At 45.9% G+C, this 27,635-nt stretch overlaps 1 protein-coding gene across 5 annotated transcripts in view; it reads right to left on the bottom strand.

Moving 5' to 3' along the window:
* Nucleotides 1-26,985, bottom strand: part of TMC7 (transmembrane channel like 7) — a 56,068-nt gene extending 29,083 nt beyond the window's left edge. For 2 of the 5 annotated variants that reach the window (XM_030301319.1, XM_030301317.1), the window contains exons 1-5: nt 26,899-26,983; nt 11,027-11,270; nt 7,854-8,002; nt 5,535-5,702; nt 3,887-3,969 (exon numbers count right to left, since the gene is read on the bottom strand). In XM_030301319.1, coding sequence (XP_030157179.1) covers nt 3,887-3,969; nt 5,535-5,702; nt 7,854-8,002; nt 11,027-11,270; nt 26,899-26,965 — 711 coding nt within the window. In that variant the 5' untranslated portion in view covers nt 26,966-26,983. Of the gene's footprint in view, nt 1-3,886; nt 3,970-5,534; nt 5,703-7,853; nt 8,003-11,026; nt 11,271-26,898 lie in introns of all 5 variants that reach the window. The other 3 variants (XM_030301318.1, XM_030301316.1, XR_003965675.1) reach the window with 2 other exon arrangements.
* Nucleotides 26,986-27,635: the final 650 nt, after the last annotated feature.

Below are 27,635 nucleotides of genomic sequence, written 5' to 3' on the forward strand. Positions count from 1 at the left end.
CATTAGTCATTAGGGAAATGCAAATCAAAATCACAAAGAGGTTCCACTTTCACACAAACTGGGGTGGCTATAATCAAAAAGTCAGTAAATAGCAAGTGTTGATAAGAATGTGGAGACATCAGAATCCTCAAACATTACAGGTGAGAATGGAAAATGGTGCAGCTGCTTTGGAAAAGTCTGGCAGTTCCTCAACAAGTTAAACACAGGGTTACCATTTGACCTAGTGATTTCACTCCTAGGTATAGGTGTGGAATCACTAGTTGTAAACAATCCAACTGTCCACTGTGAATGGATAAACAAAATGTGGTGTATCTACACAATGGAATCTTATTAGTGGAACCTACACAACTGGAATCTTGTTCCAATGGAACAAGACTGAGAGATGCCACAACATGGGTGAACCTTTAAAAACACTCTAAATGAAAGAAGCCAGAGACAAAAAAAACACCTATTGTATGATTCCATGTATATGAAATGTCAGGAATGAGCATTTTGTACACAAAGGTAGATTAATGGTTGCTCAGGGCTGGTTAGGATTGGTAGGTGATACTTGAAGGGCACAACATTTCTTTTTGAGGTGATGAAAGTGTTCTAAGATTGGCAATGATGGCACACAGAAAAACCATGGAATTGTGCACTTTAAATGGACTATATGATACATGAACTATATCTCAATAAAGCTCTCACCAAAACCAAACAAAACCCAAACCAAACCAAAACAAAACAAAAACCCCAAAGGCGCCCTATGTGAAAATATAGCATAGAAAAGCCCCCAGACTACTTAGGGTGAGAATAACCAAACACCTCACTCTTCTCCTTTGACAGCAGGAAAACTGTGGGAGAGTGGAAAGGGAATATATACAGAAAGCAGAAATAGTATACAAGGTACATAGATGTTCAGTATAGTATCATTTATAAAGGAGGAATATGGAAGCAATAGAAGGCTGTCTGGACCATGAAAAATCCGTAATATAAAATATGAAGTAAGACCATATAAAGTAAGGTTAGGAGTAAAGTCAAAAAAGCTGTGAACCAGAAGGTCACGAGAAAGGTCAAGAAGGCTATGAACCAGTGTTAAAGGTTAGGTGGCCTCTGGGGAGAGGTACTTTCACTTTTTACTCTATAAATTTTGTATTTTTTATGATAACCATATATTGTTATATTGAGTATTTAAATACATGTTTACATGTATTTATTTATTTTGAGAGCGAGTGAAGGGCAGAGAGAGAGAATCCCAAGCAGGCTCTGCTTCGAGTCTGATACAGGGCTTGAACTCACGAACCACGAGATCATGGCTTCCCTTAAGTCAATTTTTATTAGAAATAAAAACGTAGAAACAGAAGATTCTATCTTTAATTCTTCTGAAGGCTGGGTACACAGGCTACAAAAACTTGCCCAACTACACGAAACCTGTTTTCATTGGCCCAGGTCGGTATCAGGGCTGTCTGTCATCAGTATCTCCCCTTCAAAATAATGTAACATTATAGGGCCAAGATCCAGTGGGCCTGGAAAAAGATTTATCTGATTTGATCATGAGCTCAACTGTTTTCAGCAAAGACAAGCCATTGTTTAACCTCTCTGGCCATCTCTCCTTTTATCATGGTATGCTAAACATTTATGATCAAGTGCATCTAAGCCTCCTATAATTTCTCCTATGAGGAAAAAGGTTATGGTGTGTGGAGATCTATAAAAAGAAACTTTTCTTGTGGAATGTAATTTACAGAAATGGGCCTAACAGCAGTTCTGGGAATTTGGTCCCACTTTGCTATCATTAGCGATCTTGGGTTACTCACTGAATTTCTTTCCCCCTTGCATATTTTATATAGCTTCTGTTTCTTCTTTTGCATAGTGGACATTTTAACACGTGTCTGATAATTCCTCTCAATTGCTGTGAGAAAAACATAAGCTCAGAGATGTAAAAACCACTTTTTCGAAATCAAATGCAATGGACAAATTCAAAGCTTTGCACATTCGGTAAAGCAGAAGTAACTTTCAGGGGCACCTGGGTGGCTTAGTTGGTTAAGTGTCTGACTCTTGATCAGACCTGAGTCTTGATCTCAGGGTCGTGATTTCAAGCCCTGGGCTGGGTTCCATGCTGGGCATGGAGTCTATTTAAAAAATAAAAAAAAATAATAATAAATAAAATGAAGACTAGTAACTTTCAGAAAGACTTTTTATATATTTGTATTTTTTATTTTTTTTTTAATGTTTATTTATTTTTGAGATAATGCGAGAAGCAGAGTGCACGCGGCAGAGGGTAGAGAGAGAGGGAAACACAGAATCCGAAGCAGGCTCCAGGCTCTGAGCTGGCAGCCCAGAGCCCGACGCGGGGCTCGAACTCACAAACCGTGAGATCATGACCGGAGCCGAAGTTGGACGCTTAACCGACTGAGCCACCCAGGGGCCCCTATATGTTTGTATTTTTTAAACATGTAAAGGAGTGGTTCTTTTTTTTTTTTTTTTTTTTTTTAAGTAGGCTCCATGCCCCACATGGGGCTAGAACTCACAACCGTGAGATCAAGAGTCACAGGCTCTATTTTGAACCAGCCAGGCACCCCTCTAAAGGAGTGGTTCCTAACCAGAGGCAATTTTGTCCCCCAGGAAACATCTGGCAATGTCCGGAGACATTTTTGATTGTCACAACTGTGGCTGCTACGGGCATCCAGTAGGTAGAGGCCAGGGACACTGCTGTACTTCCTACAGTGCTTAGGACGGCCCCCACAACAAAGAAGTATGGCTCTCAAATATCAGTCGTGCTGAGGTTGAGAAAAACTGGTCTAGAAAGCAGAGATGAGGGGCGCCTGGGTGGCGCAGTCGGTTAAGCGTCCGACTTCAGCCAGGTCATGATCTCGCAGTCCGTGAGTTCGAGCCCCGCGTCAGGCTCTGGGCTGATGGCTCAGAGCCTGGAGCCTGTTTCCGATTCTGTGTCTCCCTCTCTCTCTGCCCCTCCCCCGTTCATGCTCTGTCTCTCTCTGTCCCAAAAATAAATAAACGTTGAAAAAAAAAATTTTTTTAAAAAAAAGAAAGCAGAGATGGCCATTTTCCATAGCTGCAATCTCATTTCCTGGAAAAAGTGGGATAAACAAATGGAAGCGCACAAAAAAATCATTTTTTTTTTTTTTTTTAGAAGAAAGAAGATGAAAACCGTTTGGAACTACTATAGCAAGGAGGAGATTAGTTCCACTTTAGAGCAGGGGGTTAACCTGGGATTAATCAACTCCAGATTTCAGGGAATGTGTATGGATGTGTACAAACGTGTGTGTGACTCAGGTCTTTGTGTGTAATTTCTGGGAGGAAGAGTCCAGGCTTTCATCGGGTGGTTAAAGACCCCAAAATGTAAGGTATTACAATGTCTGAGAAATTAAATAAATTCTATTTGGGTTTATTTTCACTGAAACTTCTTTCTGTGGGAGAGCTCAGTATTCTGCTATAGGTCAATACAAAGGTGGCAGGGACTAAGGAAAGGCCAAAGGCTGAAAGTGACAAAGCCCACTTCCTGTATAATCTAGCAGCAGGTGGGTGAACATTATCCTTGCCGATGGTGGTCAACTCTTGTGTTTGGCTCACCACAGATACTCAGGAAACTGATCTTTAAGTTAACCTATTTTTTGAGACACCTCGGGGGCTCAGTCAGTTACGTGTCTGACTTCGGCTCAGGTCATGATCTCACGGTTCGTGGGTTTGAGCCTCACACTGGGCTCTGTGCCGACAGCTCAGAGCCTGGACCCTGCTTCTGATTCTGTGTCTCCTTCTCTCTCTGCTTCCCCCCTGCTCATACTCTGTATCTGTCTCTCTCTCAAAAATAAATAAACATTTTTAAAAATTTTAAATTAACCTATTTGCAGTATATCGAGGGTCCAAATACAGAATTATGTGAAATACTTACAGTGCCAGAGAGCAAGTCTATGATATAACTATAAAAGTAAATGAGTCCAGAACTACTTATTGGATACACTGTGCATTGAACATCTGTGAAAAAACAAAAACAAGAACGTCAGTGGAAATAGTTTCACAGTCTCTACAATTTGTCTATCATAATTTGTGTACATATGCATGCATATGTATATATATTTAGACATGTCACATATAATTATGTGTGGATGTGTTTATGAACTTGTGGTTTTCTGTCTGCAGTCCAAACCTCAATACACCAAGTACAGCAGCATTTTCCCCTCTCGCTATTCTTCCTGCACATCTGTGGATGTGTGTCTTTTTCTGTACATGTTTCTGTACATGTATGTGGGTCTACTTATAGCATGTGTTTTGTTTGTATTGGTATTTTGTGTTTTGGGGATCATGTTTGCACGTGTTTTGGAATATGTGATTGATGTATTGTTATTCCATTGTAAGCACATCCAATTTTAAAAGATCTTCCCAGGTGTGTAAATAAACATGCAGCTTCATTAAAACAACCTATATTTACATATGTACAAATGATCAAGAGATTATCTGAATACTAATTTTAGTGCAACTACCTTATCCTTGAACAGCTGATTCACTTTTTCTGTATCAGTTACCTTTGCTATGTAACAAATAACTTCAAAGCCTCAGTTACTAAACATACTAAATATATATTTTCTCACTCATGGAGCTACAGTTTGAGCTCATGTAGCTGATTTAGGCTGAGCTAGGACGGACTCCAGTCTTCCAGTTGGGCTCAAGTCTACACCATATCACTTCATTCTGGGGCCCAGGCTGAGGCACTGGGCCCTCCCCAGGACTCTTCTCATAGACAAGTCAACCACATAAACCATTTCAAGCTAATATTCCTCTGGACAAAACAAGTCACATGACCAACTGCAATACCAACAGGGCAGAAAGTATTCTCTGCCACAGTGGGAGGCCCTACAAAGTCACAATTACAGGGGAGTGACGAATTGAGGAAAATAACCCAATCTCTGAACCTCTGAACCCTGAATCTCTGAACCCTTCTCTGAACCTCAGTTCCCCTTTGTTAAAAGAAGAAAGTTAACGGTCAGTTAAGCATCTGACTCTTGATCTCAGCTCAGGTCTGGAACTCATGGTGGTGACTTAAAGCCCTGCATTGGGCTCCACAATGGGTGTGAATGCTACTAAAAAAAAAAAAAAAAAAAAAAAAGGAGTTGCACCAGTTCCTCCAAGGCTAATTTCCAGTTCTCCCATTTTATAATTCTAACATAAGTTGGCACTGACTCAGATCACCCTACTTCTGGCCCCTAGCACAGAGCTAGGAATCAAGAAGGGAATCGACAAATGTCTGTGGATGACAGAAACCCTCCACATTAGAATAAACAGAATGCCCAAAAGATGTGACTTCTGTTGAGCATTCAGTAAAGAAACACACGTCTGGCACTTGCTATAATGTCTGGCACATAACTGGTGGGAACTGAGTGTCACCATTATCAGAGATAAAAGTCTCGAAATAAAGTTATTGGAGTAGGTTATATCATGCTTGCTAAATATTCCACTTTTCTAGCCCACAGTGCTCCTCCCAAGTGGTAGATAGGCACACAGTGACAAGAACATTCTCACAGCAAACCAGGCCTCAGACTCACCCGTGTCTTTGGACGGAATGAGCACAAAGGTGCTGTTGGTGATGTTGTATTTGGTGAGCAAGACGGGGAGCAAAACCAGCATAAAGATAATCATAAAGATCACCAAGTTCAGCAACACCAGAAACCGCAAGAAGGAGAAATAGGACTGAATCCCAGTGCCAAACTTCCCTGGAAAAAAGAAATCCAGACATCACCAACCAGGAGCATCAACCCACACGCACTACCCGCAATACATCCAATCAGCCAGAAAGCTGAGGGACTTGGTGGGGGAGGGAGGAAGAAACATTTTGTATATCTGCTGTTGGCTTTAAGGCTCTCCTTCTTTCACTTGTAAATCTACACTCCATCTTGAATTAGCTATTTGACAATGGTGTGTGGTAGGACTCAGTATCTTTTCTTATATGAATATCTAATTGACTCAGCACCACTTACTAAAAAGGCTACCCTTTCCCCAGTGAATTGCAATAGGTGCTTTTGTAACTGACCATGACTGTATGAACCCGTTTCTGAATTCTTACAAGCCCCTTTCTGAATGAAAACCTCCAGAAAGGCCATCACTAAACCAGAAAGGAAGCTGGGCATGGAAGCTTGACTGCCAGGATCAAATCCTTCAAATCCTGGGGCTGCCTCATCCTAGCTGAGCGAACCTGGCCAAGTATTTTAACCCATCAGAGCCATTCGAATGATAAATACCTATATGAAAGGTTCTTGTGAGGATTAACTAAGCTAGTTATGAGTGAAATCTTTAACACAACACCTACTGGATAATAAAGGCTCAACTGGGGTCAGCTTTTATTATTTTGCTCCAAACGTGATGTTGTGCTTAGATCGCAAAAAAAGTACGGCTAAATGGTTAAGTTTGTTTGTTTTTAATGTCTATTTATTTTTGAAGGGGGGAGGAGGGGAAAAGAGAGAGAGAGAGAGAGAGAGAGCGAGCAGGGGAGGGGCAGAGAGGGAGGGAGACACAGAATTTCTATCAGCACAGAGCCAGCCCGATGTGGGTCTTGAACACATGAACCATGAGATAATGACCTGAGCTGCAGTCAGATGCTTAACCGACTGAGCCACCCAGGCACCCCCCAGATGGTTAAGTTTTAAGTGAGCCTATGAAGTCCCTTGTGATTGTGTTTATATTCTAATAAAACAATTTTAAAAAGCATTTTATTGAATAAATTACCAAGAGTATTTTATAGGTCTTAAAATAGTAATATTGACCGCATTTCTTCCATTCATCCTGCCACATTCACTACAAACTTTACAAAATTCCCACTTTAGCAGATTTGAGGAGTTGTTTGTAAATTGTTTTTGCTTTATGGCTACGTAACCCTAAGAGGTATTTTCTCCCTGGCCCTGCTATGTCACCCAAATGTTGAAATGTTTCTTCCTAATCTTATATTGTGGCACAACTTGCAATTTTTTGTATACTTGCTATGGAATGAATTGTGTCTCCTCCCTCCCTCAAATTCATATGCTGAATCCCTAAGCCCTAATCTGATGGTATTTCGAGGTGGAGTCTTTGGGAGGTGTTTAGGTTTAGATGAAGTTATAAGAGTGGGGCCCCATGATGGGATCGGTGACGTTACGAGAAGAGGCGTCAGAACTGAAGCTCTCTCACCACCCCCCTCTCTCCTCTTTTCCCAAGAGCACACAAAGATGAGGTCATGTAAAGACACAGCGAGAAGGCAGCCTGGTCTTGAACTTCCAGTCTCCAGACTGTAAAAAAATAAATTTCTGTCGTTGAGGCCACCCTGTCTATAGTACCTGATTAGAGCAACCAGAGCTGACTGTTGGAATCCTGCAGCCCAATTCCCCCCAATATTGGGAAGGACGGATCCTCGGTATTTTCAGGGCCACGGGCACCTTTGGCAGTCCAGTGAAGCCTAATGAACCCTATTTCAGAATAATATTTTAAACGCCCCAAATACAAATAGACCTATGGTTATGATATTAAAAACCGGTTATAATATGAAAAACCAAACGTGTGCTACAATAATATAGGAGCATCTTCATTAGCACATTAAATAACAAGACCTAGTGGCAGATCCTGCAGGTTAACTGCTACAATTTCAAAGTAGTGATGAGCATAAATGGTGTTCCAAGACAATTACAGCCGGAAGGGATAGGAAAATACCTGATTTTCCTGCTGACAAAGACACAGGTTCTGCTAATCCTAACTGGGGCTGTTGCTCCCATTCATCACGGAAAGAAGTGCTAAATTTCATCTAGAGGTTAGAGAAAACGAAGCTGTACTTTCCGCCGGGCATGGGAGACTTCTGCCAAGGAGCGCGGAGCCCGTGCGCAGAGTGTGGGGCGTGGTACCTTCTATGCTGCGAATGTCGTCCCGCCACAGCTCCAGGTGGGTCGTCATCTCGCGAGCCTTCCCTATGAACCTCTTCCAAGACTTGCTGCTATACCGTTTCCACTGGTCCCACTCAGATAAATACTTCATCTGGGTCTCCTGAATGTTCCTGCGTTAAAAAACAGTCATGACAGGGGCGCCTGGATGGCTCAGTCAGTTAAGCGTCCGATTCTTCATTTCGGCTCAGGTCATGATCCCACAGTTCGTGGGATTGAGCACTGCCTGAGGTTCAGCGCTGAAGGCATGGAGCCTGCTTGGGATTCCCTCCCTCCCTCTGTCTCTCTGCCCCTCTCCATGCGCCTACTTGCTCTCTCTCTCAAAATAAATAAATAAATAAAAGTCATGACAATGATCATGACAAGGTCATCAAGCCTCAGCATCAAATAAAATCCCAGCCAACAGGATGTGGAAAACCTGGAGCCCTCATACACTGCTGGTGGAAGTGTAAAATGCTGCAGCCGCTAAGGAAAACAGTCTGGATATTCCTCAAAATGTTAAACACAGAATTCTGATATGACCCAGCAATTCTACCCCCAGGTAGATACCCCAAAAGAACTGACAACAGGGTCTCAAACAAAAACTTGTACATAAATTTTCATAGCAGCACTATTCACAAGAACTGAAAGGTGGAAACAACCCAATGTCTACCAGTGGATGAATGGACAAACAAAATGAGGCACATCCATACAATGAAATATCATTCAACCATAAAAAGGAATGGCATATTGGGGCACCAGGGTGGCTCGGTTGGTTAAGCATCTGACTCTTGGTTTCAGCACAGGTCGTGACCTTTTGGTTCTTGAGTTTGAGCCCTACATCTGGCTCTGCACTGACTGTGGGGCCTGCGTAGGATTCTCTCTCTCTCTCTCTCTCTCTCTCTCTCTCTCTCCTTCTCTCTCTCTCTCCTCTCTCTCTCTCTCCCCTCCTGTATCTCTGCCCCTCCCCTGCTTGTGCTCTATCTCTCCCTCTCTCAAAATAAATAAACATTAAACAAAATTTTTTAAAAGGGGGGGTGCCTAGGTGGCTCAATCAGCTTAGTATCTGCCTCTTGATTTCAGATCAGGTCATGATCTCACAGTTCGTGAGATTAAGCCCTGCATGACAGTGCAGAATCCACTTGGGATTCTCTCTCTCTCCCTCTTTCTCTGCCCCTCTCCTAGGCTCATGAGCACGCGTGCACACTCTCCCTCTCTCTCTCAAGATAAATAAGTAAACTTAAAAAAAAAAAAAGGAAAAACAAATAATCCAGTGAAGAAATGGGCAGAAAACATGAATAGTCACTTCTCTAAAGAAGACCTCCGGATGGCCAACAGGCACATGAAAAGATGCTCAACGTTGCTCCTCATCAGGGAAATACAAATCAAAATCACACTCAGATATCACCTCACGCCAGTCAGAGTGGCCAAAATCAACAAATCAGGAGACTATAGATGCTGGAGAGGATGGGGAGAAACAGGAACCCTCTTGTACTGTTGGTGGGAATGCAAACTGGTGCAGCCACTCTGGAAAACAGTGTGGAGGTTCCTCAAAAAATTAAAAATAGACCTCCCCTATGACCCAGGAATAGCACTGCTAGGAATTTACCCAAGGGATACAGGAGTGCTGATGCATAGGGGCACTTGTACCCCAATGTTTACAGCAGCCCTGTCAACAATAGCCAAATTATGGAAAGAGCCTAAATGTCCATCAACTGACAAATGGAAAAAGAAATTGTGGTTTATATACACAATGGAATACTATGTGGCAATGAGAAAGAATGAAATATGGCCCTTTGTAGCAACGTGGATGGAACTGGAGAGTGTTATGTTAAGTGAAATAAGTCATACAGAGAAAGACAGATACCATATGTTTTCACTCTTACGTGGATCCTGAGAAACTTAACAGAAGTCTACGGGGGAGGGGAAGAAGAAAAAAAAAGGTAGAGAGGGAGAGAGCCAAAGCGTAAGAGACTCTTAAAAACTGAGAACAAACTGAGGGTTGATGGGGAGTGGGAGGGAGGGGAGGGTGGGTGATGGGTATTGAAGTGGGCATCTTTTGGGATGAGCACTGGGTGTTGTATGGAAACCAATTTGACAATACATTTCATACATTAAAAAAATAAAATAAAATATTCAAATCAGAAAAAAATAAATAAATAAAGCCACTCCTGGGGCGCCTGGGTGGCGCAGTTGGTTAAGTGTCCGACTTCAGCCAGGTCACGATCTCGCGGTCCGTGAGTTTGAGCCCCGTGTCGGGCTCTGGGCTGATGGCTCAGAGCCTGAAGCCTGTTTCCGATTCTGTGTCTCCCTCTCTCTTTGCCCCTCCCCCGTTCATGCTCTGTCTCTCTCTGTCCCAAAAATAAATAAACGTTGAAAAAAAAAATAAAATAAAATGAATAAAATAAAATAAAGCCACTCCTTGTTAAAGGCAAAAAAAAAAAAAAAAAAAAGGGAACTGCATACTGATATACACCACCACTTGGATGAACTTTGAAAACATGATGCTAAGTGAAAGAAGCCAGGTACAAAAGGTCACATGTTGTAAGATTCCATGTATATGAAATGTCCAGAAGGGCAAATCTAAAGACAAAGAGTAGATTAGTAGCTGAGGGGAGGGGAAACAGAGAGGAGTAACTACAGACGATGAGGCTTTGGGGGTTTGCAGAGCTACAAGACGGAGGGAGCCTGGATCCCTGAATGACTACAAAGTTCCCCTTTGATCTGAACCCAGGACTTTTATGTGAACAAGAAATAAACTTCTAGAGGCGCCTGGGTGACTCAGCTGTTTGAGTGTCTGACTTCAGCTCAGCAGCTCAGGTCATGATCTCACCATTTGTGAGTTCCAGCCCTGCATGTGGCTCTGTGCTGTCAGTACAGAGCCTGTTTTGATCCTCTGTTCTCTGCGCCCCTCCCCGACCTGCTTCTTGTGCTCTCTCTCTCTCAAAAATAAATAAAACATTAAAAAAAGAAAGAAAGAAAGAAATTTCTAATATGTTGAGTTATTACACGTTCAGGTAACTTTGTCACTGCAGTGTGGATTACCTTAAGTAACACATTTCTAATTACATGAACTCTTCAGGAATGCATTCCATGCATACAACACACCCGTGCCTAAAACATACATCAAATGCCTTCCAGATGGCTACTGAACAAACCTTAGCCTCCGCTTCTCAGAGATGTTCAGTGCATACTTCCGAATCGATTGGCTATTGATGTTTTCAGTGATTCCTCCCTCCAACTGGGAGCTGTAAGAGTCTGTCGGCTTTAGCAAAGTGCCACTTTGCTTCTCTCGGGTAGGAATGGTCGTCCTCTTGCGTGCAATGGACCGATAGCTTGGCAATTCTTGAAGGAAATTCACAGGTGGAGAGGAAAAGCAACTGGAGTCCAACGAGAGGTTCTCTGAGCAAGAAAAAAGAGAATCATCAGTGACTCCACTGAGCCTGGGAGCCAAAAACACAAAACTTGTATAGGAGAACTTGAGTCTCAGAGGCCATACCCAAACCTGGCAGATGGTCACTAGCCTGTGCCACAGACAAAAACATTTGTATCTTTTTTTTTAGTGTATTCAAAAAAAAATTTTTTTAACATTTATTTATTTTTGAGAGACAGAGTGAGACAGAGCATGAGTGGGGGAGGGGCAGAGAGACAGGGAGACACAGAATCTGAAGCAGGCTCCAGGCTCCGAGCTGTCAGCACAGAGCCCGACGTGGAGCCCGAACTCACAGGCTGTGAGATCATGACCTGAGCTGAAGTCGGACGCCCAACTGACTGAACCACCCAGGCGCCCCTAAAACATTTGTATCTAAATTATTCTGTTTACCAGGACAGTGCTCGGGACGACGACACCATCCACAAATGGGTTCACTTTCAGCAGATGTGTGTGCAAATATGCGTTAGGTTACATGATATCTGAGTTCTAGTGTTTGGCTGCAGCCACCAGCTAAATGTGTGACCCGAGACAGTTATGTGAACTCTTCCACATTTGTCAAATGGGGCTGGTACCATTTGCCCCAACTCTCTTCACACAGTGTAGGCTATAATGATGTATAGGACAAAACTTTGAAAAGCATAAAGCACTATGCAAATGCACGATGATAACATCAATAGCAACAACAATAATAATCGCATTTACAGAGCATTTCCTGTGCACCAGGCACTGTGTGGAGAGTTTCACATGCACTCATGGATCTGGGTCGGCCTTGTGATCTGCTCGGACCAACAGGATGCAGCAGAAGCGATGCTGTGCCCCTTCCTAAGCCTTGCTGGCTTCTGCTGCTCTCTGGCTCCCAGCTGCTGCCTTGTGAACAAGCCCAATGCTAACCCACTGGAGGATGAGACCATTGCAACAGAGGATGATCAACCCAGCTGAGACCATCCCAGATTCACCACACCCTGCTGTCACCCAGCTGGCCACAGCTGCTCACTCAGACTGAGGGAGGTACTGTTGCCATTCCCATTTTACAGATGAAAAAATAAAGCTGACGGGTTCCCCAACCCCATGCCCAGGCCCCTCAAAGCCCTGCCTGGTTGGATTCCCATCTGTGTCTCCAGTTCCTCAGGCTCTCTGCCCTCCGACCACACATTTCTTAGGATCTTTCAGACACTAAGATGGGCCCTGCTCCCTCCTCCTCAGAACCTTTGCATATGCTGTTCCCTCTGCCTGGAATGAACTTGCCACATCTATTTATCCCATTAGCTCCCACTCAAACGTCACTTACTCAGGGAAACCGCCCCTGCCCCACTGCACTATTACAGGTGCCATTCCCCCCTACACATACACTAAGTCCTTTATAGTACTTATCACAATAAGTAAATAAGTAGAGTATTTGTAAATAAATTTACTTGTGTGACTGTGTGAGCACATCTTTCCCTTCCAGTGGACTGGAAGTTCTCGGAAGGCTGGGGCGGTGATGATGTCTTCACCAATGCACCCTGGAACCTAGCACCGTCCCTGACTCAGAGAGGAATTCAATAAAGACTCATTAGGTGGATGGATGGGTGGATGGATGGATGGATGGATGGATGGGTGGATGGATGACATTCCTAATTTGCCCATGCTTAGCCTAATGAGTGGGGGCGCTGGAAACAGAATGAGGTGTGTCTGACTCAAAAATCTATTATTTGCTCTACCACACCAGGCTACAGCTGGAGGCCAAATTTTGCTGTGCCTTGTGCAGCGGTCTAAGAAAGGAGGGCCTTCTGCGGAAGGTGAGGATGCCCTCTTCAAGATGGGTTTATGCCTGATCCAATTTTAGTTGTGGGAAAACCACCTTGAGTGGAGACAGGAAACAGGGAGAGGAAATAGGCAACAGCCATAATTACCTAAGCAGCAATTACCCCTACAGGTAGTGAAACTTCTAAGGCTTCATGGATTAAGCCTGCATTTGAATCTTAGCTCTGTCGAATATTAGTGTGTGTGTCTTTGGGAAAGTTACTTAACCTCTCTGAACTTCACTCTCCTCATCTCAAATACTCATTCATTCACCAAATGTGGCTACCACGGGTCAGATCTAGAGCTAGGGACACTGCGGTGAACAAAGCAAACGCCCTACTCACATGGCACTTATATTCTGGGGTGGGGACAGGGGAAGATTAGACATTAAGTAGGTGATAAATACACCAGGAGTTGAAAAGTGCAAAAACAAAACCAGAGGGGGGTAAGGAGACAGGTGACATGTGGAAGGAAGGCACCGTTTCTGATAAGGTAGGTAGGGTATGATCTTGGTATTAAAGTAGCATTTAAGCCAAGGTTGAATAGAGGACCTGATCCCTGTGTATATTTGGGGAAGGGAATCCAAGGGGAGGGAAACAGCAAACACAAAGGCCCCAAGGCTGGGGTATGTGCGGCATGCTTGAGGAAGGGCACAGAGGTCTGTGTGGCTGGAGAGGAGTGAATGAACAGGCAGTGATAGGTTCTGGTGTTGCTGACCTCTGATGAACCACACCAGCCCCTCTGCAGTCCCCTCCCCTTGAATCGGGACTGGATATGTGACTTGCTTTAACCAAAGGTCGCAACAGAAGTGTTTCTCTGCCATCTGTAGCCCCAATCCTTGAAAGGCCTAGAGGCGTCCGCTTTTGTGTTCTTGGGACGCCGAGGCTGTCGTGTAGAAAGTTGGCAAGTGGAGAGGAAGAGGCCCCGGGTGTCCAAGGAAGAGAAGCGAGGAACCAGCAGACAGTGAGAACCAGAGACCCCAGCTCTGACCCCAGCAGCTGCTGTAGCTGCCCCCAGCCCTTGGGTCGCCCTCACTTTTAGCACCACCAGGGGCAGGAAGGGACTACCTGGACGCTCCAGACCCAACAGACATGACATGCGGCAGAGCAAAACATCTCTTCCATGCCCTGCTGATTTCCTGATGCACAGAATCAGCAGAAACCATAAAATGGCCTAAGCCATCACGTTCGGAGTAGTCTGTTAGCAACAATAGGTAACTGGGACAGGAAGCATGGAAAAGTGGAGGTCAGAGAGGTGGCTGGGGCCACACCGAGTAAGACTCTATGGGTCAGGAATGCCCCTTGGATGTGGCAGACAGGAAGCCACTGAGGGTTCAGAGGCGAAACATGTCCCGATCTGACCACATTTTAGAGGATCCCTCTGGGGGCTGCACAGCTAAGGATGGGACCCACCACAGGGGCCGGCTTATGCGCGTTAAAGGCAATCGCATAGGGAGAAACACTTAGCGCCTGGCACACAGTGGCTCCATAAAATGTACTTACAGCTATTACGAGGAGGGGGTGCTGGGGAGGGGGGAACCAGCCAAGGCCAGGCTGTCTGAGTTGGAGTCTGACGGTGCAGATCTGTAATGTTTGCCTCTCTGATAAGCACGTTCAGGCACAACGGAACAGCTGTCCCACTGCAGATGACACACAGACACGCGCCTGGAGCCCTGCCAGCTGCCAAGTGCAAGCCTGTGAATCTCACTCAACCTTGCATTTCCCTGCTCCAACACACCCTGAGGAAATGACACACTTCCATTAGTAACAGCAGTTCCTAAAGCAAATGTGGGGAGTGCGGTGGGGGTAGGGGGGGCGCAGTGTGCCTGGAGGCTAAAGGGTCAGAGCCCTGGCTGGAGGCCACTCCTTCTGGCCACCAACAAAGAGCTCTTATTACCACAAACAAAGGTCTTTGAATATGAAGCAGCATCAACCAGTCGAATATTCAGCAACTGTGAGGTCAGGGACCACGGGCTGGAGCTAGAGCCTGGGTTGGCTTTGTTACCCACCAGCCAGGCCACCCCAGGCAAGACGATGACTGTCGGTGAGTCACATGTTTCTCTTCTCAGGAACGGGGCACATAATACCATGGACCTCATCAGCGAGATCATGAGGATGGCGTTACAAACAACGTAAATAATATTAGCTAGGATTACTGAGCACTTACCTTGTGCCAGGCTATTTGAGGTGCTCTGTATGCATCACCACACTAAATAAACTACTCTTTGAATAGAATCATCCCCTTTTACAGATGAAGAAACTGAGGTTTGGAGAGGTTAAGTGCCTTGCCCACTCACACAGCTAGTAAGTTTTGGAATTAGGAACCTATCACAGGTTTGCCAAATGCCAAAGCTGTAGTCTTCACCACGAAATGGCTCAACGGGCCATGGATTTGAAAGTGCTTCGTGGGGCACCTGGGTGGCTCAGTCAGTTAAGTGTCCGACTTCGGCTCAGGTCATGATCTTGCAGTTTGCAAGTTCAAGCCCAGCGTAGGGCTCTCTGCTGACAGCTTGGTGCCTGGAGCCTGCTTTGGATTCTGTGTCTCCCTCTCTCTCTGTCCCTCTGCCGCTTGCACTCTCTCTCTCTCTCTCTCTCTCAAAAATAAGCATTAAAATTTTTTTAAGAAAGTGCTTCATAAACACTAAAATACAAATTATTTAATTGTTCTTCCACATACTCCTATTCATATTTCATAACAACAGTCCCTGGTGGAAAACTCTATTTTCAAATGGCCGTTATCAAAGAGGAACGACTCTTCCTCTTCAGACATTCTCGGGAAGTGCTTCATCTTCAAATCAAGAAAACAAATAATTACAAGCAACCCTTTGAACACAGGCATCATTGTTTTTAACACTACGATCCACCTCCTTCCATTTTCATACGACCACACATTGGTCAGAGCATGACATCACCGGATTTCTCACGCCAACCTGGAGCGGTAGACAGAGGCGTCCCTGCCCTGGCTTTTCAACAAGGAAACTGGGGCCCAGAGAAATGGCGGCTTGCCCAAGGCTTTGCTGTCCAGACAGACTCCTGGTTTTACCTTCTTAGAAAGACAGGTTGTATCATCTCGCAGAGACTTGCTTTTCTCATCCTTAGAGAGTAAGAATGTCTCATCATAGTTATTGTCAGATGTGCTCCTGAATTGGTCCAGCTGAAAGTTATCGTCAGCATGGACAATTAAGTCCTGTGGGTGGTGTGTGGGCTGCCTGTTAGCCATTTATTTGCATGGGAGGCAGGAGCATACTTAAGACATTGGGGTGCCTCCATCTAGGAATGTCTAGAACCCATTGGCCTTTGGAGCTGGATTTGGGCACTTAGATTATTATTTAGGTGGGAGGATGACTGGGTAATTACAGAGAATGTGGGGGCCGGGGCGGCCATTAAGTACTTTTTCTGTTTTCTGGTATCCTTCCAGGTTAAGGCCCAAGTTACTCTCTCTGAGACTGAGAGCAGTGTCTTGCTGAGGGACAGCCCTCCATCTGAAGGATGGATGAATGAATGAATGAATGCAGAGAGGCAGGTACACCTGAGGAGCATCCTTAGGTCCAACTTCCTTAGCGGCTTTTTCCACAGGCCACGAAATCCTACCCATAAGCATGAACACTGTCAGGACGTGGGCACAGGCCAACTGTGATCTAAATGGCACTCAAACCACCACCAGAGTCCCTCTCACGCTTGCCAAGAATCTAGCCCAGCCGTATTTGGTGCTGGGTTCACTTCAGGGTTTTTCTTCCCACTCACAGAATCGTAGAAACTCCAGGCAAGAAGGGACCTTCTGGGTCATCTGGTCCAGGCCTCTCGCCAGCTGCCGGGGGAATGAGTTCTGTTTGACAAACTATATGGAGCCCCTCTCTGCACGAGACTCTGAGGCAGGGACTCTGGAGGGGAGGAGGGTTTGCAGACTTGCTTCCTGCCTCAGTGAGCTTTCACTCACTCCTTCAACCCCACTGCACTTTAAAAATTTTTGAAGTTTACTTATTTAGAGAGAGACAGTGCACATGAGCAGGGGAAGGACAGAGAGAGAGGGAGAGAGAGAGTCCCAAGCAGGTTCCAGGCTCTGAGCTGTCAGCAGAGCCCAATGTGGGGCTTGATCTCAAGAACTGTGAGCTCATGACCTGAGCTGAAATCAAGAGTCAGATGCTTAACCAACTGGGCCACCCAGGCACCCCCCATCCCTAATTCTATCCTCCTCACTGTTTACTTGCACCTAGTGTCTCACCCCCTTCCTCCCCCATTAAGACTGTAACCTCCATGAGGGTAGGGGCCCCATCTCTCTCCTCCACTGCCAAGTCCCCAGGGTCTAGCACAGAACCTGACTCATGGTGACTGCTCAATAAACACCTGCTGACTGACTGACTGACTGACTGAATGAATGAATGAATGAATTTGGTGTTTGGGATACAGGCAACATTAGCTAACCCACCAGGCAGACCAAAGCATGTGTTCAGCACACCAGCAAAGCAGGGACACTAAAAAGTGAGAAAAGGGTTTAGGGAACATAAGCATTATTCTTCTCTATACAGATAATATATTTTCTCCATAATTGAAAAAAAATTTTTTAAGGAGAAAAAATAAGCCGTCAAAAAATAATGATTGTGATGTTGACTGAATACTCTATTATTCCTATTTAGGTACTTCACACAAATGAGCCCTGTTAGAAGCATGCTTTGCTGTCATTTCTCAAGAAATGATCAAATGGCTCAGGCACATCTGGTCTCATATTTCCAACGAGGCAATGTAGACACTGATTTCAGAATTTTGGGGACCTCTTTCCACTCATATTCTTTGACATTGTTTTTATTTTGAATGCTAACTGAAGGTGGGGTACCAAAGTAATACATGCTCACAGCTAACCCTAACCCTAACCCTAACCCTAACCCTAACCCTAACCCTAACCCAAGGGCTCACAACCCAGGGGATCTAGTGGAAGATGCTATGACAGCTCCCCCAAGTGCTCCAAGGCCAGGGTCTCATCACTGTCTTACTCCTGGAAAGGCCACCCACCTGCCCATCCATCCATCATTCACTCACTCATTCCCTCAGTCACTCAAAAACATTTACTGAGCAACTGCTATGTGCCAGCCAAGCACTGCTCTAAGACTGGGACACAGCCTTGCATATGACATACAAATTCTCTTGCCCTTATGGGCAAGCCAGAGGAGACCAACAGTAAGCAAGTTAAGAACAATATATTTCAGGGGCACCTGGGCGGCTCAGTCGGTTAAGTGTCTGACTTCAGCTCAGGTTATGAAAAAAAGAGTAATATATTTCAGAGGCTGACTGTGTGGAGAAAAGTAAAGCAGGGATGGGTTGGAGCAAAGCCAGCAGGAAGGTAGAGGGTGGGGGTAAGAGCCACATGGTTACTGGGGAGAAGAGCATCCAAGGCAGAGAGAAGGGCAAGTGCAAAGGCCCAGAGGCAGGACCGTGCTCACTCAGTTCAAGGAACAGGAGGGAGGCCACTATGGCTGAAGGAGAGTCAGCAGAGAGGAGAGTGATGAGGTAAGAGTTCAAGGGGAGAGACAGGCCAGACCAGACAGGGTCTGTGAGCCATGGTGAGGACTCTGGCTTTCAGTCGAGTAGGTGGGAGCCATGAGGGGTCTGGCACAGCAGAATGACATATCCTGACTCCGATTTAACAAGATCTCTCTGGCCAGCCCTGTGGCTATTTCTGTCCATGAGCTGCATAGGTTGGCATGGCTATGTCCTATCCCAGGGCATCAAATGTCAAAATAATGCACTGTCCTGCAATGACAGACATGTTCTATGTCCGCACTGCCCAGTACGTGTGGCTACTGACCAATTGAAATGGGGCTGGTGAGAGTCAGGAAATGAATTTTTAGTTTTAGCAAACTTTATTAAATTTATATTTGCATAGCCCCACGTGGCTAGTAGCGACGTACCGGACAACGTAGAGGGGCCTCGTTCTTAGGAGGCCAGAGCCTGGTCTGAGAAGGGAGGATCCAGGGCCTTGGGAGCCTCCCCCATCTGCCAGACTTCACAACTGCCAGGCTAGGAGGACCTGTATGAGTCACACCGCCTGGCACCTGGGTGGGGCCTAGGGACGGGCTGGGTGCAAGGCTTTACGACCAGATGAGCAAACAGCCTTCAAGAGGAGTGACTAACAGGGCAATCAGAGCCACGCTGGGCCCTGAACCCAAATCTCCTGGTTTTCAAGTGGGCGGAGCATCCGGTGGGCTATACGTGGTCAATCACTGGGATTCTGTCTGCCTGAGTGGACCACAGACATAGTGGTTAAGAGCACAGCCTCCAAAGCCCACCGCCCGGAGTCAAATACAAGGTCCACTTGCTACTTTGTTGACCATTCCATGCCTCAGTTTTCCACCTGTAAAATGGGGATCCACCTGGCATGACCATCCTGAGGATTGGATGGCTATTATATGCTTAGAAGAGAGGTCAGCAAACCTTACTTTTTACTTACTATTTACCACCCAGTCTCTGTCACAACTCCTCAACTCTGCCGTTGCTGTAGGAAAGCAGCCATAATCCATAAATGAATGGGCATGATTGTGTTCTAATAAAACTTGATTTATAAAAATAGGTGGCAGGCTGGATTTGGCCCGTAGGTTGTAGTTTGCAGACCCTTGGCTTAGAGCAGTGCCCAGCACATTGTGCTTTATACCCGGTCATTTAGTAATGAACTCAATGTACAGGGAGATTTTATACGTGCCGTGAGGGATCTCACTATGGACCGAGCTACTCCTTCTGTGGAGTGTTTACCTTCCTTGGCCAAGATTTCTCCAAAGAAGATTTCCAACATTCCTGGAAGCAACAACAGAAACTAGCCTTTACCGAGCATTTACCATGCACCATGATTATGCCAAGCCCTTTATATACCTATCTCCTGTCATCCTTACAATTACTTCATCCCTGGGTCCTTCTTACATGTGCCTTCATTCTGCAGTAAGGAAAGCTCAGAGAACTCTGCCCAAGGTTGAGCTGAAGTCTGAACCTTGAGGGCAAAGACCTCCACGGGTCTTATTCACTCTTACATCCCTGGAGATTGACATGGGGCCTAGCACATCTCAAATCAAACAAACATTTGTCTAATAAACACGCAGACATGCTGGCTCTACAGTCACAACATTAATGTCCTTCTGTTTCAGTACTTTGTCAAGTAACTTCCCAGAGTCTCAGTTTCCTCAGGGGTCAAATGGGCAAATGACACCTTGGGAATTGCTGTAATTCGAGAAAGTTACCCACTTGAGCCCAAAGTCACACTGCTGACCAGGGCCTACCGTATGAGGAACGGGTTCCTGCTCACCTGACCTCGTCCCCTCTCCTCCTCCTGTCGGCTCCAGCCTGAGGCCTCCCCAAAGGCACCAACATCACTGCCACCTCCACCCTGTGCTCCCACTGTATGCCCTTCTGGACACTCTTTCCACCTGCACTTCCTATGGCTGTTCTGTTACACCCTCCAGCCTCTGTCCGCAAGTCCACGGCTCAGAGAGACCTCTCTGACCACCTCAGCTAAGCAGGCCTTTCCCCTCTCTAGCTCATCACCTGTTTACTTCCTTCTCAGCAACTACACTTAGCTGTAACTACCCTATTTCCCTCTTTACCTGTTCAGTGAGTGTCTCCCCCGCTTGACTAGAAGCTTCTTAAAAGCATGTCCCTGGCCTGCCTCTTTCAGCACTAGGTTCCACGCCTGGTACACGGTCATGACTCAGGGTCAGTTCCCTTCCTCCTCTCTCTGCTGGTAGGAGGGGGGAGCCCCACTGAAGGTCTGGGTGGTCCCACACTCAAACAAAGCTCCTTTAAAAAGCAACCAGATTGCAACAATGGTTACAACACTGAGAAGTCATTTCCCCCTTTTATCCCTCTAAATTCTTCACTTCCTGAAAAAAACAAAAACAAACAAACAAAAAAAGCCACCGAGGGCCTTTGGGCCTCATCTGGCCTGAGTTGCTGGGCAGAGCTCAGCCTTTTCAGACAGAGGGGAAAAAACAATTCAAGGTCAGACGGCTGGCTCACCAGAGAACTAGTGTGGCCTGAAGTGATGCGTGCCGTCTCCAGCTGTGTCCAGTCCTGCAGAAGATCCCTCCCTCCCAGGGTACCTTTCAGGGTACCACCCTCCCAAGTGACCCTTGGGACATGTGTAAGTAAGGGTGCCGAGTGACCCTGATGAATGGGCTTAGCAGGTAAGGACAACAAACACTGCAGGATGAATGGTTACTTGTCTTCAAGCTTAATACAACCTCTTGGGCTGAAACAACCCAAAGAATTGCTTTAATTATCTAATAGCGTAACTCCAGAGAGTAGAAGTACACAGCACGTGAAATCAGCAAATCATATAAGATTAAGGCTACAGAAGCCCCTAATAATTAATAATAATAATAATAATAATAATAATAATAGGAACAGCTACCATTTGAGTGCTCAACACCCAAGTCTTCAACATGCTTATCTCATTAAATCCTCTCAGAGACCCTAGCAAATAGGGGTCTGATTATCCCCATTTTATGGGTAAGAAAACTGAACGTCAGAAAGGTAACAGGACTCGCTCAAGGTCACACACCATGTAACTGGCCAAGTTGGGATTTGTATCTGGGCCAGGTACAAACTACTACTCTCTTTATCTTAAAAACAAAATAATAATAATAATGACAATAAGAGTAATAATAATAAAATGGGTCCCAGCACCCCCTCACAGAAGGAGTCTAAAGGGGCTGTGTAGTTTTACCCCTTACCCTTCCAAGCGTTCCTGCTCCAAAGGCCCAGACTAAGTCCCACCCTCTGGAAAATGGGGTCAATGCAAATAGTCACAACATCGGGGCCCTCGAGGGCCCCTCCCCGGAGTAGTGCCTCTTGAGGAGGACAGAGGAGGGGTGAGTGGCTCTGAAGCCATCACAGAAGTTACAAGCCTGGCCATGACACAATGACAATCAGGCCATCTTGAGTCACTTGGGTACCACCGATGAACAAAGGGGTAATGGTCACAGCAACCCCCCACATGAGGGTTAAGAGTCCCAGAGGTTGGCCAACCCTCAAAAGGTTAAACACAGAATGACCACATGACCCAGCAATTCCACTCTTAAGTACCTACCCAAAAGAGCTGAAAACAGATGTTCAATCAAACACTTGTACACAAGTGCTCACAGTAGCACCTTTCCTAAGAGCTGTGGTATAACCATACAATGGAATAATATTCAGCCATAAAAAGGAATGAAGAATGGATACAGGCTATAATGTGGATAAGCCTTGAAAACATTGTTTATGCTAAGCAAAGAAGGGAGTCACAAAAGGTCACACTACTGTATGATCCCATTTCTATGAAATGTCTAAACTAGGTAAACCCACTGAGACAGAATGCAGACTGGTGGCAGCCAGGGGCTGGGTGAAGGGGAATCAGGGAGTGATAGCTTAATGGACAGAGGCCTTCCTTTGGGAGTGATGACAATGCAACTAGATAGAGGTGATGAATGTACTAAATGCCAGTGGATTGGACCCTTTCAAATAGTTGATTTCGTTATGTGAATTATGCCTCAACTTAAAAGTCACTGAATGGGGCACCTGGGCCTGCTTAAGATTCTCTCCTCTCTGTCCCTCTCCTCCTTTCCCTCTCTCTTTCTTTGTCTCTCTCTCTCTCTCTCTCTCTCTCTCTCTCAAAAACAAACACTGAAATAATAATAATGAGAATAAATACATAAAAATTTAAAAAATAAATAAATCACTGAATGCATTCTGGTTGAAGATGATGTCGTATGAAGTGCTTACTGACTGGAATATGGCAAATGTTTGGCAAAGGGGAAACATCAAGTCATTCCATTCAACAAACAGCACATGCCAGGAGTCATGGGACTGAGGGGTATGGAGTGGGCAAATGCCTCCTGGGGGCACTTGAGATAGAGGGGGGTCTTTGCTCCTCGGAGGTGACATTTCACCTGAGATCAGGCAGAACAGAACAATGACCTTCAGACCTGAGGAGAAGAACACTGGAAGGGAACAATGGGTGGCTGGGGCCTGGGGGCATGAGTGGGACAGGAGCAGGGGTCAGGAGAGGTAGCCAGGGGCTGGCTCAGAGTGGCAATCCTGTCTATAGATCCTGGGAGAAGGTGGGCCTCCAGCCTTTACTCCTATCAGAACCTTCACTTCCTAGTCATGGAAACCGAGGCAAATCAGTGTCTGAACTTGGGTCTGTTCAATTCCAAAATCCCTGCTCTTAAAAATGATATAACTTGCCGGGGCACCTGGATGGCTCAGTCGGTTAAGCATCCGACTTCGACTCAGGTCACAATCTCACAGTTCGTGAATTCGAGCCCCGGGTCGGGCTCTGTGCTGACAGCTCAGAGCCTAGAGCCTGCTTGGGATTCTGTGTCTCCCTCTCTCTCTGCCCCTCCCCCATTTGTGCTCGGCCTCTCTCTCTCAAAAATAAACAAACATTTTTAAAAAACTATTTTAAATTATATAACTCAGGGTGCCTGGGTGGCTCAGTTGATTAAGCATCCAGCTTTGGTTCAGGTTATGATCTCATGGCTCATGGGTTTGAGCCCTGCATCAGGCTTTGCACCAGAGCCTGCTTCCGATCCTCTGTCTCCCTCTCTTTCTGTCCCTCCCCCACTTGCATGCACTCTCTCTCTCTCTCAAAAATAAGTAAACATTTTAAAAACTGATAAAACTCAAGAGAAGTGAGAATAAAGTCCAATGGATACTTGGACAGGATGAGGCCAATGGGCCATGTGGGCATGAAGCAGGGACAGAGTCTAGCCTATGAAAGGGGAGGCAGTCAGGGAAGGCTTCTAGGAGGAAGTGACACCAGACTGAAAGAAGAGGAGTATGCCTTACAAAGGAATAAGGTAATGAATGGCACCCATGGCAGAGTGAACAGAAGGGGCTTTGCAGGCTCTAGAAGCATCACAGTACCAAATCATGAAAGGTGTGCACTCAACTATTTCCTGAAGGTGTACTATGTACTAAGCACTATACTAAGCCTGGGGACATGACGGTGAGCCCAGCCCTTGCCCTCCTGGGGCTCATCATCTAGTAGGGAACAGAGACATTAATAACAACAGCTAATACTTACATGGTCCTGTGACAGCCACAAAAGTCTCCAAGGTGGCTGCTGGTGACCCTCTCCCCCAAATACCGACATTCACATCCTTACATAGGTCCTTTCTACACGGAACAGGGCTACCCCATGTGACCAATAAGATACTGCAGAAATAACAGGTGTGATCTCCAAGAGCGGATGATCAAAGACATTAGGACTTCTTTGCCCTCTCCTGGACCATCTGCCATGTCAACAGGGCACTCAAACAGCCTTCTGGGAGGTCCATATGGAGAGGCTTCCGGCCAACAGCCAGTGTCGGTTTGCCATCTGAGCAAGCCATCTTTGGAAGGGAACCTCTAGCCACAGGCAAGCTTTCCTAAGATTTGCATCCCTGGCTGATACCATGATTGCAACTTCATAAGAGACCCTGAGCCAGAACCACATAGACAGGTCATCCCCAAACTCCTGACTTGCAGAAACTGTGAGATAAGAAGAGATTATCACTGTTCTAAGCCTCTAGGTTTGGGGATAATTTGTCAACAGTATAGATAACTAATACAAGTCCTTAAGAAGTTTTTAATGTAAATTAACTTTCTTAATCCTTATACCGACCCCCAAAGTAGGTACTGTCACTACCTCCATTTAATACATAAGGAAACTGAGGCACCAAACACTTCAGTGCCTTGCCTGAAGACAAAACCAGTACATGGAAAATGAGGATTTACATCTGGGAATCCAGAGTCTAGATTCTCAGCCACTACGCTATAGCTGTCAGTGTGGCTTCGGGTACACTTCATTCATTCATTCATTCATTCTTTGAACACATATTTAGCATCTACGTACCAGACACTGTTCTGGGTGTTGGCAGAAAAAGACAAAGCACTTGCTTTTCATGGCACGCACATTGTAGAAGAGACATCTAATAGACAAGAAAACAATCAAACCAGATGACTTCAGAAGGTGGTAAGTGCTTTGAAGGAATAAACAAGGGAACCAATCAGGGGAAGAGAGATGGGAGCACTTCTTCAGACAAAGTCTCCAGAGATCTGCCTCTCTGAGGTGACATCTGAGCAGAGATCTGACAGGAGGAGGAAGAGGCTGCCATAGGAAGATCAAAGAGAAATGTAGTTCAGGCAAAGAGAACAGCTGGTGCAAAGGCCCCGAGGCAGCAACAATATATTGGAGGAATTTTCATCATTTAGAAAGATGCATATTTCCCAATCTGTAAACCAGATCCCCTTTGTCTCCTGCCACTCCAACTGTGCTTTCGTGATGCCCATAGAACAGGCCACCATTTACAAAGCACAACAGAGTTACAAACACAATCCCTTCTGAGCCTCCCAGTCAGACTGGTGGATAGATACAAGGTGATAAAACATCATTTGCCCTAAGGACAGGGAAGACCTTTTAGTCAGAGAAGCCAGTTATGACACTCATAAAAAGAGGCTTACAAAGTCTCCTTAAACACCCAGCAGAGATCGAAAATAGATGAATCGCATGCCCTCTGTCTGGGAAACCACGGCTGGCATCTTAAATGTGATGGATTGTGCCAAACTAAGAGCAAGGTAAATGGAAACCAACTAGAAAAACACTTGAATGGCTCTGACTGAATGCCTGAAGTTGAGCTGATGCCAACACTATTAACAATGAGCTAAAAAATAATTAGCATCCAAATGAATCTGACTTCTGTTTTCTGATTCCTGAGCAAGTTCCCAGGGTTTGGGTCTCTCTAGATATCTTCCTTCCTCTTCTTCAAGATGCAGAGAACAATCCAATCAGAAGGGCCCAAAGCCCCAATCTACACTCACGGTTTACTTACTGTAAATTCTTGTGACAAAACTTCTATTCTCAAATTGAAATAGAGGAAACGCTGCTTGTAAAACTCACAGCAGGTTCAGGGCACATGTAAGATGCAAACACTATTGGGAAGCCCGCCCGGGTGCTGGCAACTTTTTATCTTGAATGGGTAGCAGTTGTACATATTTATGTAAAAATTCACTATGCTTACACTTCACTGTAAGTTTTACTTGATAAAAAATGAAAAAGAGGGGTGCCTAAGTCAGTTAAGCGTCTGACTCAGGTCATGATCTCACGGTTGTGGGAATAAGCCCTGTGTGCGGCTCTGCACTGAGTGTAGAGCCTGCGTAGGAATCTCTCTCTCTCTGCCCCTCCTCTGCTCATGCACTAAATAAATAAATAAATAAATAAATAAATAAATAAATAAACTTTTTTTTTTTTTAAGGAAAAAGACTGTAACACTTGGCTGGCTACCATTTATTATGCCTTTCTGTGTACCAGGCACTGTGCCTGGCACTTCACATATTTTTCTCTCAACTAATCCCACCAACATCCTAGTCCCATTTTACTGCCGAAGAATCTGAGGCACAGAGAAGGCAAGCCATCTACCAAACATCACACAGCAATAAACAGCCAAAGCAGAATTCAGCTCCAAGTCTGTCTAACTGTAAAGCCTGAAATGTTACGGGAGGCAGACATCTCGTGCCACAATGTTAGGGCTGGCGAGGCGCTCACACTCTTTTCAGTTAACAGATTAGGGATGCCTAGAGCAGTGACGGGAAGGCACCACACGGTCAGGGCTCCCATTCCGGTGCTCCTTTGGGAAGGGCATGCGGCCTCTGAATTGGATGAGGATGGCTTGCAGGAAAGAGACCAGGAGAATGAGAGATCCGCTTTCCCCCAAAGCCAGGAGCACCCGGCGCGGGCAGGTGGCGAGGGGCTGGACCCCCGCCCAGCTCCCGGCAGCTCGCCCGCGGGCCGCCCGGAGCGCGGTCCCCGTCGCCCTACCTGAGTGGCTGAAGGGCTGCCTGCCGGGCCTGCCTGGCGGGAGCGCACTGGCACTGGACTCGCTCATGGCTGCGCCCTGCGCCCCGGAGAGGCCGTCGGGGACCCGCTCTGGCCGCCGCCGCCGCAGCCGCCGCCAGCTCCCGGAGCCGAAATTCCAGGTTCCGGCGCGGACGTCACAGAGGCCGGGGCGGGGGGCGGGGCGCGGAGGAGGCCCTTTGCACGTGCGCCGCCCGCCCGACCCCTCGGGGGCCCGGGAGCCGGTGGAAGTGCCGGTCGCCAGCGGCGGGAGCCGGATCCGAGACGCGGCTGCGGCGCCCCCGGCCCCGGAAGGCTCCACCCAGCGGCCGAGATAAGGGGAGGCTTCCCGACGTCTTACTAAACTTAAAAAGGTTGATTAATAAAAACAACCGAGACTCTGAACAAGTGTATCTAGTAAGTTACCATTTGGGTACAAAAAGGGGGAAAAAAAGATACCTGTACCGTCTGTAAATGCGATTGGGGAGCTGGCTGAGTAAGGTGCAAGGGAGGATCTCACCATATGAGTGTGTGTTACAAATTTCGCGGCATATCCATGTTTCATCGCTCTACATCTATCCATGTACGGTTTGAAACTCAATTAAAAGTAATTGCCAAATGTAAATAAATGTAGAACGATTAACTAAATGTAATTCTATATGCATTTGTATATAAGTAATTGCCAAGTGAAATAAATGAGGAAGTGTAGATAAAACTCCTGT

The sequence above is a fragment of the Lynx canadensis genome, chromosome E3, assembly GCF_007474595.2.
Source record: "Lynx canadensis isolate LIC74 chromosome E3, mLynCan4.pri.v2, whole genome shotgun sequence".
Lineage (NCBI taxonomy): Eukaryota > Metazoa > Chordata > Mammalia > Carnivora > Felidae > Lynx > Lynx canadensis.